The sequence below is a fragment of the Erigeron canadensis genome, chromosome 1 (assembly GCF_010389155.1).
Source record: "Erigeron canadensis isolate Cc75 chromosome 1, C_canadensis_v1, whole genome shotgun sequence".
NCBI lineage: Eukaryota > Viridiplantae > Streptophyta > Magnoliopsida > Asterales > Asteraceae > Erigeron > Erigeron canadensis.
The window spans coordinates 43,189,377-43,201,769 of NC_057761.1; the positions used below are offsets into that span (position 1 = coordinate 43,189,377).

Genomic DNA, 12,393 nt, shown 5'->3' on the forward strand with positions numbered 1-12,393 from the left:
TGACCTAGTCCTTATTATTACAAAGTACATTGGTTCGACGTACAAAACTTATGGTCTTGTTCTTATTATACATATATACGTATATGTAATCTAAAAGTACATTATGTGAATCTCACCAACTACTTTTGTAGTTGACCTTTTGAACTTACATGCTTTTCAGGCTAGGTTCATAGTTCTTTAGCATAGGAGTCTCCCTTTCTAAGCTCATACTTTTGGCGATTGTTCGAGCGTACAAGTTCAGGAGCTATGAAGATCTTCCTTGCTACATCAGTTCGAATTCTGTCCTTAAAAGACAATTGTTCTGTCTTCCAGATATTGACTATTTTAAGTTCATTTATGTTCTGTAATAGCAAGCATACTTCTGTTCTCTGATTAATCTTAATGGCTGTGTTGGAACTTGTACTATGTGCAATTGTGCTTATCTGTGCATCCCGTATATTCCGCTTTAGCGGGGTGTTACAGTTGGGGAGTCGTTTGGAATTAACCCCCCCCCCCCCTTTTTAATCTATTTATACACAACTATTTTTCAAACCAAATACACACTTTTATCACATAAATCACAATTTAACATGGATCCAAGGAGAGGAAAACAACAACAAAATGTAGCTATTGTCTCACGAGGTCGAGGCATATATCGATAAGAACAACAACAATATCAACAACAACACCAACAACAAAATCAACCACTATATCAACAACAATCAAGCTCACAATACTATATTCCCGAACCACCAAGTCGAAGGCAATCTTATTCTCAACCGATATATCATCCCCCCGCAATGGATCCTCGACAATACGTTGTTCATCAAACGACCGAGATAGATCTCGAAAATTTCGATCCATTTGATTCCCACCGCAACCCAACACCCATTTTCAATGACGATGATGATTATGAGGGCGTGCCCAACACACAAGAAGCTACATTTGGTATAATTGTTATATTCATACTTATATTTATATGTTTTTATATAATTGTTACATGTTAATTACTATACATACATGTTGAAATTTTTATACACTTTTTAATTGTTAATTAACTGTTACATGTTATAAGATTGTTATATGTTAGTGTATTGTTACATTTTTAAATTGTTATATAATTGATATATGTTAGTAAATTGTTATACTTTTTAGTTAATTGTCACATTTTTAAATTGTTATAATTGATATATGTTAGTAAATTGTTATACTTTTTAATTGTAGTTGAAGAAAATGTGGTTCAAGAAGACGTTCCAAGAAGGAAATTTGCGAACCGAGCGGATAAAAACCATGGATGCCAGATGAATAGGTGGTGTTGGCTAAAGCTTGGTCGGGTTCATATATCAACATGTAGACAAGTCGGTAATGAACAAGGTCCCGATAGATTTTGGGGGCAAATCATGTAGCATTTCACAAAGAAATTGGGGGGCACAACTCGATCTAAAGATAGTATCAACACCAAATGGTCGGGAATGAATACCGCAACCACGACATTCAACGGATGTTACATCCAAGCGGTATACTTTATATATATACTTTAACTATGTCAATTATATATATATATATAGGTTTTAGGTAAAATAAAACAAGTATTAAAAGTAAAATAAATAAAACGATAGATTTCTCTTCACTAGAAATCACCGTGCATCGTGAAAATCATCGTGCATCAATTGTTTCATGAATCATCGTGCATCAAACTGAACCATGATCTAATGGTCAAGATCTTGTCTTATTTGTTTTAGTTTAATACTTGTTTTACAATACCTAATCCATATATATATATATATATATGTAGGAAAATAATTAATCCTCTTAACTTATCCTCCTAATAATCTTCCTAATGCCTTAACTCAATGCCAAGTGTAATTCACTAATTCTCTCTCATAATTTCATCTTTTGATGGTAACATGTGTCATGATCATATCGTTAGGAGGATCTTTAGGAAGATAAATTAGGATGATTGATCATTTTCCATATATATATATGGGAGATGGGAATATAAGGCTGTTAGATATCTAAGCTTAAATGTAGAACACTCGCATATTATTTTTTAAATTCATAAAAATCATGGGGGCCATGTGATTTATTTAAAATTCAACAAATATTAAAAATTAGTATATGAGGGGTTCCACACCTAAGCTTAGGTGTCGGACAACCTTATATTCACTTTTCCCTATATATACTTTAACTACGTACATTATATACATGTAGGTCAGTTTAAGGAATAACGGATGTGATGATTTGGACGTGATGACCGAAGCATTGAAGAACTTCAAAACAAAGACCGGCAAAGATTTCAAGAGTGTTGTGGCGTGGAAGATTGTGATGAATGAAGCAAAATGGAAGGAGACACCGCAGGCAGGTTCGTCCATCCGGATAAGCGGAGAAAGTCATCGGAGGGAGGCAATTATGAGTCGTCTAGTAACGATGTCGATACTACTGTGTTGCCGGATTTGAACGAGGATAACACTCCTACTCGCATAAGGAATAGCAAGGCGAGAGGAAAAAGTGTTTCGGGTGGTACATCATCGAGGGGTGATGCTTTTGGGGTGGAAGCCGTTGACTATGTGGCAAAGAAAAAACAAAACATGGAGGAAGCTAATGCAAAGAAGCAAGCACTATTGGACGCACAACTCGAGTATCAAAGTAACAAGAGTATGAGGAGTGATTTCAAGTTTTTCAACAACCCACACACACACTTAATCAATCAAAAATGTTAGCGTAGGTGCTGAGCAAAAATGTTCGATTGCGACAAAGTATGGATGAGAGTTTAATGAGTGATTTCGATGCTATTTATCTATCTAGTTTAGTTGTTTTCTAATTTGTTTAAGCATGTACCGAACTATGTTTTGTTTAGTACTTTATGTGACGGACAATTTTATGTTTAATTTATATTGTTTTATTAGTTATTTTATGTTTTATTATAAATGGTTGATTAAATTAAATGAAAAAGAAATTTAAAAAATTTGAGATGGTTGAGAAAGTCATGAATACCTAAGAAATGAGTTGGGATGATTGGTTGGGAGTTAGAGGAATGTGATTGGTGGGATTTAAGGGGGGTTAAAAATAATAGCTACATGACTCCTCGTCCCCTAATTGAAATAAATATTATGTTGTATTTAAATAAAGAAATGTATTTTATCAGATAAAATTACGTACCTTCAAAAATAAAAATGAAAAAAATTCGAAAATAAAACATCAATTACTTGCATAGAGTTAACTTGAGAGGACCTATAGAGAGTTAAATACGGCTTAGAAATTAAAAAGTCGTTATGAGTTAACCTATTGACACATAGTATCATGGCACCCAATTATCTCATGGGTTTTTTAAGGTTTCTACACTCTCCATATTCGCCTCCTTCCGCTCAATCTAATCACCCACGTCACTTTACATCACCAATTAATTAATACAAATTTTATGTCACCTTTAAAAATGAGAAATAAACAAAATTCTTTTGTTTAAAAATGTCAAATAAACAAAGTTCTATTGTTAAACGAATAAACTTCATTTGCGACTTTCCGTGCATACTAATACAGTAATACCCATCTTCATTCTCATGTTGTTTAAAGTTTTCCTTTTATCTATTTAAGTTAATTCAATATCCTCAACTTTTTCATTTAATTATACGAGTAATTCTTTTCAAGTCAAAAGGGTTTGAGCTACCAATGATGGGCGTATAGCTGAGGTTGGCATTTTATGTTTGGGTTTATAACATTGTAGCGTTTTTTAAGGGTTTGTTTGAGATTACATAGAATACTGGAGAGTGAAAACCGGTGACACAACTTACGCCGATATGATTTTATTTTGTCTTGGGTTTTGTAGTTTTCCACTTTTGTAGTTGTCATCTGACTTTGTTTCACTACAAAAGTCAAAAAAACAAGCTCTTTTTGTTGTCATTTAGTGATATATTTGCCGATGAAACGGTGTCGACTTGAAAAACATGGTCTATAAAACCAAAATTCCTGTAGTGTAATTATTTAGCTATTGTAATTTAAAAAGTAAACTAAGGTATACTTAATTTTAGGGTTAAGTCACGGAATCAATAATGTATTTTCCTTCATTTACATGGTTGTCCATTGAACTAAATTATTGATATGTATCACTATATACTTTTCAATTTTTTACATGGTTGACCAAGTTGACCTGATGACCTGCTATAACAGGTTAATCTCTATTTACATGGTTGCCAATTGAACTGGATAACTAATGTATTTTTCCTCATTTACATGGTTGCCCATTGAACTGAATTATTAATATATATACATCACTCACATACTTTTCTAATTTTTATATGATTAACCAAATGTTGACCTGATAACCTACAATAACAGGTGATATCGCCCTAATAAATCACACTGATCGAAAGTAGAAGCAGCTAGTGAAAATTATTTGGTAAACATATAGCATTAATGCTGTACAAAATTTCCCCATACAAATATTAAGACCAATCTATATATGATGCAACTATATCTCAAAAAGTATGTATATTGTTATCTTTCATTGTTCTAACTAGTCAAACACGTCCATTTTTAAAAATAAATACCAAAAACAAAATTTTATGACGATATAATCAGCTCAATTTATTGTATGTCAAATCACTCTACAGATATTACAAATGTACAAATTATAAGTGACCTAATTAAAATACATCTATGTAGCTACTTTACATACACAAATACAAAATTTATATATAATTAAACGTACAGTGTCTGATTTTCTCACTTTCACTTTCTTACACACACAACATATTAGAGTGTGTGTATATATATAACTGTATCTATAATTGTATGCAACTGTATCTATAATTCTGTCTATAAATATATAAGACAATGTGTGAGATACACATATAAAGAGTGTTACAAGGTATAGAAAACACAAGTAAGGAAAGATATTCAGTTAATTCCTATATATATAAATATTAGATTTTTTTTTTTTCTGATAAAAGAGATTTCATATAGCACAAAAAAAGCAACTAAGAAAATGGGAAGAGGTAGAGTTGAATTAAAAAGAATTGAAAACAAAATCAACAGACAAGTTACCTTTGCGAAACGACGAAACGGGCTGTTGAAGAAAGCTTACGAGCTTTCGGTTCTTTGTGATGCTGAAGTTGCTTTGATCATCTTCTCTAATAGAGGAAAGCTTTATGAATTTTGTAGTAGCTCAAGGTATACATATATATACACACAAAAAATTATTATGTACGTCAAAATATCTTTGTGTTTATAATTCTTTTGTTAAATAGATCCTTGTATCCCGTTTCTGACGGGACTGGACGAGATTGGATATCGTTGTTGTTTATATATAGTCAGTAGATCTGAATATATATATATATATATATATGAAAAATTTAAAGAAAGAAAGAAAAGGAAAAAAAAGTTTGAAAAAAGTTTTGTAAATAGATATGCTGTTTTGGTGAATGTCTTGTTGTTTATGGAACTCCGTGCTTGTTTTGTTTTGTAGATCTGCAAGTGGAAAACCATATATGGTAGTATATAATTTTTTATAATTTTTTGATATTAACAACATATAAAAATGATCTAGCTATATATAAATATATATGTAAACATAGAATTTCATTTTTATGATCAGTTGTTTTTTCACCTTTTTCTAGCTTTCAATCTTTCTTCTTTGATTCATTTGAGTAAAACATTAACTCTTCTTTCCCTTATGAATCAAAATTCTTATAAAGCTTTTTTAGGTTTTTGTATTTTGTTTTGTTTTGTGTTGCAGCTTATTTTTCTCTCTCATGTTTTTTCTTTCTTTTTACATTTCTTTCTACAAATAACTTATTTTTTCAGTTCATCTTGTTTGTATACTTGCTTAATTGCCGGTTGAAATTCTGATCAACTGAGATTCTAGATATATACATATATATTTTTTGTTTTGAAAAATGTTTTAATTCTAGGGTTTAGGTTGTTGGGTCTGAGTTAGTTGAATTCTTTGATGTGGTATTTCTCGAGAATTCAGTATGAGTTATGTGTTTTGGATTCTAGATAGGGATTTTGGAATTACATATTTCTTTTTAATTTTATATATATACAAGTTTTCTCAGAAATTTGATCTACTCCAAGTTCTTAATTATAAGTTGGATTACCAATCTGACTAGCTAAATTTGATGACGATTCAAAAAGGGAAGCTAGATGGTCTCCATCTCCATTTATATCTATATATATTCTTGTTTATATCATGCTAATTGGGTGTTAATATATATCTTTTTGTTTTCTCAAGAAAAGCATCCGATCTGATCTCGAATGCAGTACCCAAACATTTGTTTTCATCTTCAAAGTCGATTTTAGTCAATAATTTCTGTTTTTTATGCTTCCAGATACATGAAATTGCTAGATCTTAAGTATAATACGTAATAATGTTTTTCTCTTATAAAAAGTGGACACAATATTATATTAAGGAAAGGGAAGCTAGGGAAATAAGTATTAAGAAAGAAATTAATTAGCCCTTGTTTAGTAGATGAATTTGTAGTTAAGTTTTTTGTTTATCCTATTTGAGGCAGAACATGCTTCTTACGAAATGATCTAACATCGAATCTAGATAAGTACGTCGTTATGGTGAATTATGTGTTATCTTCTTGTATTATTTTGGGAATGCTAATACCGAACACCCCTCAATTAGGTTGACAAAAGGATTAGCCCTAGAATCATCATTAATTAATGGTGTTAGTTAATTCTTGTTTTATTATCCATTCTGGGATTGCAATATATCTCTAACCTATATAGCTTTTATGTATACACCAAAAGGAAAAGATGTTCCTTAATGCTTTTGCCTCTTGCCATGAAGACATGTAGCTTCATCATATAAGTGTTTTTTTTTTTTTTTTTAAATTTTCGATACACAACTTTACATAAACAAGTTATGTTCTTAAATGAACTCATATATACGTTTAACGTATGGCATAATAAAATCTATACGCATATGTCTTATGATTAGGTATTTTATCACCTAATATTTATTTGGGAGAATTTTGAATTCCATAGTGTTGTTAGTAATCCATTCTAGTCGTTTAGTTTGTTGTTCAACAGGATCATTAATTAGTTGTATATTTTTGTTTCATGTATACAGTATACTTACTATCTATATGTAACTATTCTTCATATATATGTTTTGTGTATATATGTTCTTCTAGCAGCATGCTGAAGACTCTTGAGAGGTATCAAAAATGCAACTATGGAGCACCTGAGTCAAATGTGTCTGCAAGGGAGGCACTGGTGAGCAGTTCATTTTAATTTTCATGCTTATACTTGTTATAATAAATTCTTTTCCCCAAATAATCAAAAGAATTTAAGTTATTGATCATTACCTTTTAGATCAATACTCCAAAATACATTATGGTTTTTGCGAAGTACTTTTTACCCAGTAGATCAAATGGTTGAACTTAGGACTGATGTGACTAATTTTTCTTGGGGTTTCTTGTTAAAAGTGTTTGTGTATATATACAGTATATGTTTTGAAAAGAAAATCAATTAGCTAAAAAACTAGCTAGAAGCTAGAAAATAAATATTATCAAAGACAAACAAAAACACAATGCACCTAAAACTAGCTCTCCTAAACACTTGTAATGCTTTTTGTCTTAAAAAAAAACGGCCTTTCGGGGCAATACTTAATTGACTGTCAAACTAATTAATCGTTAATCGATGCACAACTAGCTAGTAGGACACCAGATTTTCCCTAAAAGATAATAAGCTACAAACTCATTTATAGATGATAAATAATTTTTGTAACTATAAGTTTTGCTTTTTAAAACATCCATGTTAATTAAAGAATCTAGCTAACAAGAACAAAAAATTTCATCACACATGCAAGGACCAGCTGTGATATATTTTATTTTATATATATGTCACACTTAACACTAGAAGTCATGATCAGATATTAGACATAGACCAAGACATGGATCTTATAATCCTCTGAACATTTTGTGAAGCTTTGATATAAAGATTGAACTCACCATGTCAGATAATAATTATTTGGACCCCAAGACTAGTTTTAGTCTCTTGGTCTTTAGAATGCTTTGGTTGGATTGTCCTTCAAAACATCTTTTCATACTTGATTAACAATCCTTGATGCTTAAAGAGTATGTAGTAAAACACAACGTATAAACACATGCTTCGAAAGAGAAGATTCCATGACGATATTGTAATGAATAAATGAGTATATATATATATATATATATATATATCCGGAAGTAGTCTTTCCATCCCGACTAAAGATATGACTGTTTACCTCTCACATCTACTTTTCTTGCCCATCTCACATCTCCTATAAACAGTATATTAAAAACAAATAGCCTCTTAATTCTGTATCAGTGGAGAAAAAATATCGGAAATTCTTCCGCCGCCTATCTCATGCCATGCTTCTTCTTTCTCCGAGTTAGTTCCTAGCTAGTGTCATAGTATTATTTCCCCTAAATATGGGTACTCTTAGTTAGTGAATCCATGAATGATGGCTTAAGTATTTTATTATTGTTCACTTACGACCTAATTAATTAACCTGTGGGTAGTGTTAGGGTTAGTGTAAGTGGTTTATTAATTCATTAATTAGCATTCAGATATTTAATCCACCAGATTTATGTAAAACATAATTACTTAAATAATACTCGTAAGTGACCGTGGCTTATGACATATAATAAAATAACAAGAGTATAATATCAAGTTTAATCAGTGTAACTCAGTGACTAATTATGTCTGCAGGAGCTGAGTAGCCAACAAGAGTATATGAAACTTAAGGCGCGTTATGAAGCGCTACAACGATCCCAAAGGTAAATTTCAAAACGTATATTTCTGAAAATTTTATGTACGTATATTTTGAAACTACTTGGTATGACTGTTATGTGAATACTAGGAATCTTCTGGGTGAAGATCTTGGCCCTTTGAGCTGCAAGGAGCTAGAGTCACTCGAAAGGCAACTCGATACATCTCTAAAGCAGATCAGATCAGCTCGGGTATGTCTACTGCTAGACCACATTAATACACTCTAACTATATATAGCAGCAATCTGCCAATCAAAAAACATACCAAACAAAACATTAATTCCCTCATTGTCTAACTTGTGGTGGATTGGTTATGGTTCTTGTGTGATATATATTAGAAACATATGTATCTTGAAACTTTAGAGGTCTTTGAAATGAGCAATTAAGTTGATGTAAAATGTAACGAAATCGATTGAATGTGGGTCAAAAACAGTAGTTGGACGAACGGCCTGCCCACGAACATATGTTTATCTATTTATTTGTATTTGATAAGGACAATTAAAGATGTTTTTAGGCATTTGTATCACTTCATTTCAGTTGGTTTGACTAATCTATCTTTTTTTCTTTTTTTTTTTTTGCTTTTAGTCAAATGTTTTTGCTTAATCTATTTGACCCATTTAAAGTAAATCATATCCACTCGTTTATAAGCTAACAAATCAGCTTTGCCACCTCTATTAAATTAGTATAATGGTACAATGATATGTTGTCTCATATACCTTGATCAGCAGTAATGATAAATAGATCCATGGATATATATGCCTTTCATATACAGTATCAGTCAAGGCTTATAGTCAAGTATTAAGAATTGATGTCGACGGTGCTTTCTTGTTCGTTGTACCTAGCTATATATGTCTTCTGCGATATGTTGTTGGCACTAACTTTTTATGTATAAACAGACTCAATTCATGTTGGATACACTTACAGATCTCCAAAAGAAGGTAAATTAACACTTTGAATGTTCGAAAATATACCAGTTCTTTGTTTTCTTTCTTTCCTTTCTGCTTTTGTTTATCAGGTTTAATTTCTTGCATTTGCAGGAGCATGCTTTAAATGAAGCAAATAGAACCTTGAAACAAAGGGTATGTAATATATCTATGCGATGTCATCGTTTTGGCATATTACGTTTAAATTGGCATTAATGTACTTTTGGTGGATTTGCAGTTGATGGAAGGACATCAAGTAAGTTCGCTCCATTGGCATCCACATGCCCAACAAGAAATGGGATATGATAGACAACATGAACATCATCATCATCAAAATGATGAGGCCTTCTTTCATCAACTCGACTGTGGACCCACTTTACAAATGGGGTAAGCACCCGAATATCATCTTCCTATTTACTAGCATAACAAGTCCTCATTAATCAGGCCGGGCTAGCGTGATACGGCAGCAATATTGTAGCCAAAAGCTTTATACAGTATTTGTTCGACAAAATTGATTTTAGTTTAAATACATTCGGGTAACACTTTTGTTGAAACATAACCACATCACGCTGGCTCGATCAGTAAGAGAATGGGTTAAACTTGTCTCCATTAATAGACACCAAACATGCATATAATTAAACACTTCACTTAGTCCATGACATACAAACTTTATTGTGTACTAACTAGTAATGAACAGCGCACTTTGAATAACAAAAAGAAATGTTGAAGCCCGTACTGTCGTATGAGTAATATATATGAAGTGTTGATAAATGTCTTTTCAATGGCTTTAGGTATCAAACGGATTCGTTAACAGCTGCTGCAGCAGCAGCAGGAGCAGGACCAAGTTCAAATAGTTACAATATGCAAGGATGGTTTCAGTAATCATAATATTAATAACCCAACAATATATATGTATTTGTGGGTCATGTGGCAATCTTTGTTTTTACTCATAATGAGCCAAATGTGTGTTTATCTTTATTGCAACTCTTTTGAACATCTTTATTGCAACTCTTTTGAACATATTTATAAAAAAAACTATATATAAAAACATCTTGTTCTTTGCCATAATGCCCATTTTGGCACGAGTTGGAAGAGGAATTTTTAATTCTTACACACGCAATGCACATTATAACACCATATGTTCATACACAAGTGAAATATTGATCGAATAGTATGGTTGATTAGATAAAATCGTTATGCATTATAATGCTACACTATTATTAAGAATAACATCCTTTTTCCACATAAGCTAGCTAGTATGGCTAACTTGTATGCTATCCATCATTCCATCTTTTATTTTTTCTTAACAAAAACAAGTGCTCACAGCATAATTCTAACACATGGTTAATAAAAAATATGAAGTGAATGTGTTTTTATTCTACTCCTTTTAGCTAATGTAGAGATGAACCTTAATGGCGAACAAGAAGAGGCAGATGAAACCGAAGAAAAGCAATGTATGCAAAAGGACAGCTGCTCCACTAGTCTGAAAACTACCGAACTCAACACAACGCCTTTGACCCGGAAGCTGAAACAACAACCCTGGCGTAAACAATACGAATAGCACCACAGACACGAAAACCGGGCCCCAATCCAACATCTTAATTGTTGGCCTTTTACTTTATTGAGGGACAGAAGTTTGTTCAGCTTGACTCAACAATTTGTTTAGTTTGTATGTCTTTTGTTTAGTTTGTTGTTGGTGATTTGACTATATATAGAAGAGATAGTAGAAAGAGATCAGGCATAGACTACTTCGATTAGAAGCAAAGGAGAGCTAAGAGCAAGTGGAAGGGAACCTAGTGAAACAAGTCACCTAGGATTCACTGCCAAAGTCCATGTGAAAAGATGTTTTCACAACTAGATGTAGCATATTTTTTATGTTTGAAAAGTGGAACATTCATTTAAAATTGATATCCATTGCAAAGTAGTATATTTTTTTAGGGTTGTGAGTAAAAACTAATTGGGTGCATTAAAATTTGTATCTTGCTGTTAGAAAAATCATGGGACGGTTTTTAATATATAATGTACAAGTTTTTAAACATGTAATAAGTTGTTAGTGACAGCCCTAAGGGCTGTTATTATCATTTTCCATCATATTATACTATATTATATAAAAAGAATATCATTTTACTTTTGAAAGTATTGAAAAATATGTAATATTTTCATTTAGCACCTCTTAAAGTATTTTTACCTACACTATCCCTTAACATTAATGATTAAATTATACTATTAATCATTTATCTTTTAAAATATCGTCATTAACCTTTTATATCAATTACTTTTACATCAATTATCTACACCACTCGACGCCTCATCTACCACTAACAGTCGCCCCCACCACCACATTGTCGCCGCCATGATCACCACCGCATTGCACAGGTAGTGTGCTATAGTATATAATATATATATTTATCTCGATCAATATGTAACATTTTATACCACGAACTAAGTTGAAACCGATGGAACTATGATGCCTAATACTTAGTACATAGTTATGGCCCAAATATCTTAAGATATGGGCCTGCTTAATCCAACAGGCCTCTTTTTCTGCAGAAATACAACATTTCCATACAATTAGTACATTTTTGAGTAATTAATGCGATACAAGAGATGTCTAAAACGAACCATAATCATTGATAGTCGTATATATACAATATATATTATACAATTTTACCCAAAACATATACTCTTCCGTTAACAAAAAATAAATGTTGATACTTAAATTTTCAAGCCTA

General features: G+C 31.8%; 2 protein-coding genes across 2 annotated transcripts; one reads left to right on the top strand and one right to left on the bottom strand.

Moving 5' to 3' along the window:
• Positions 1 to 4,946: 4,946 nt before the first annotated feature.
• Positions 4,947 to 10,587, top strand: LOC122602558 (agamous-like MADS-box protein MADS4). Its single transcript, XM_043775162.1, has 8 exons — positions 4,947 to 5,145; positions 7,119 to 7,200; positions 8,680 to 8,747; positions 8,831 to 8,930; positions 9,635 to 9,676; positions 9,776 to 9,817; positions 9,900 to 10,048; positions 10,453 to 10,587. The coding sequence occupies exons 1-8, from the start codon at positions 4,961 to 4,963 to the stop codon at positions 10,541 to 10,543; spliced, it is 759 nt and encodes a 252-aa protein (XP_043631097.1). The 5' UTR covers positions 4,947 to 4,960; the 3' UTR covers positions 10,544 to 10,587.
• A 461-nt stretch (positions 10,588 to 11,048) lies between these two features.
• On the bottom strand, positions 11,049 to 11,258 carry LOC122596886. The gene has a single exon (XM_043769532.1). It carries the CDS (start codon positions 11,256 to 11,258, stop codon positions 11,049 to 11,051), a length of 210 nt encoding a protein of 69 aa, XP_043625467.1.
• Between the last annotated feature and the right edge of the window lie 1,135 nt (positions 11,259 to 12,393).

What these genes read in the sequence shown, in the direction of transcription:
- LOC122602558 (XM_043775162.1), top strand. Translation starts at nt 4,961, where the DNA reads ATGGGAAGAGGTAGAGTTGAATTAAAAAGAATTGAAAACAAAATCAAC. An exon ending in GAATTTTGTAGTAGCTCAAG is followed by an intron (nt 5,146 to 7,118) that starts GTATACATATAT and finishes ATGTTCTTCTAG; the next exon opens with CAGCATGCTGAAGACTCTTG. An exon ending in TTACAGATCTCCAAAAGAAG is followed by an intron (nt 9,677 to 9,775) that starts GTAAATTAACAC and finishes TTGCATTTGCAG; the next exon opens with GAGCATGCTTTAAATGAAGC.
- LOC122596886 (XM_043769532.1), bottom strand. Translation starts at nt 11,258, where the DNA reads ATGTTGGATTGGGGCCCGGTTTTCGTGTCTGTGGTGCTATTCGTATTG.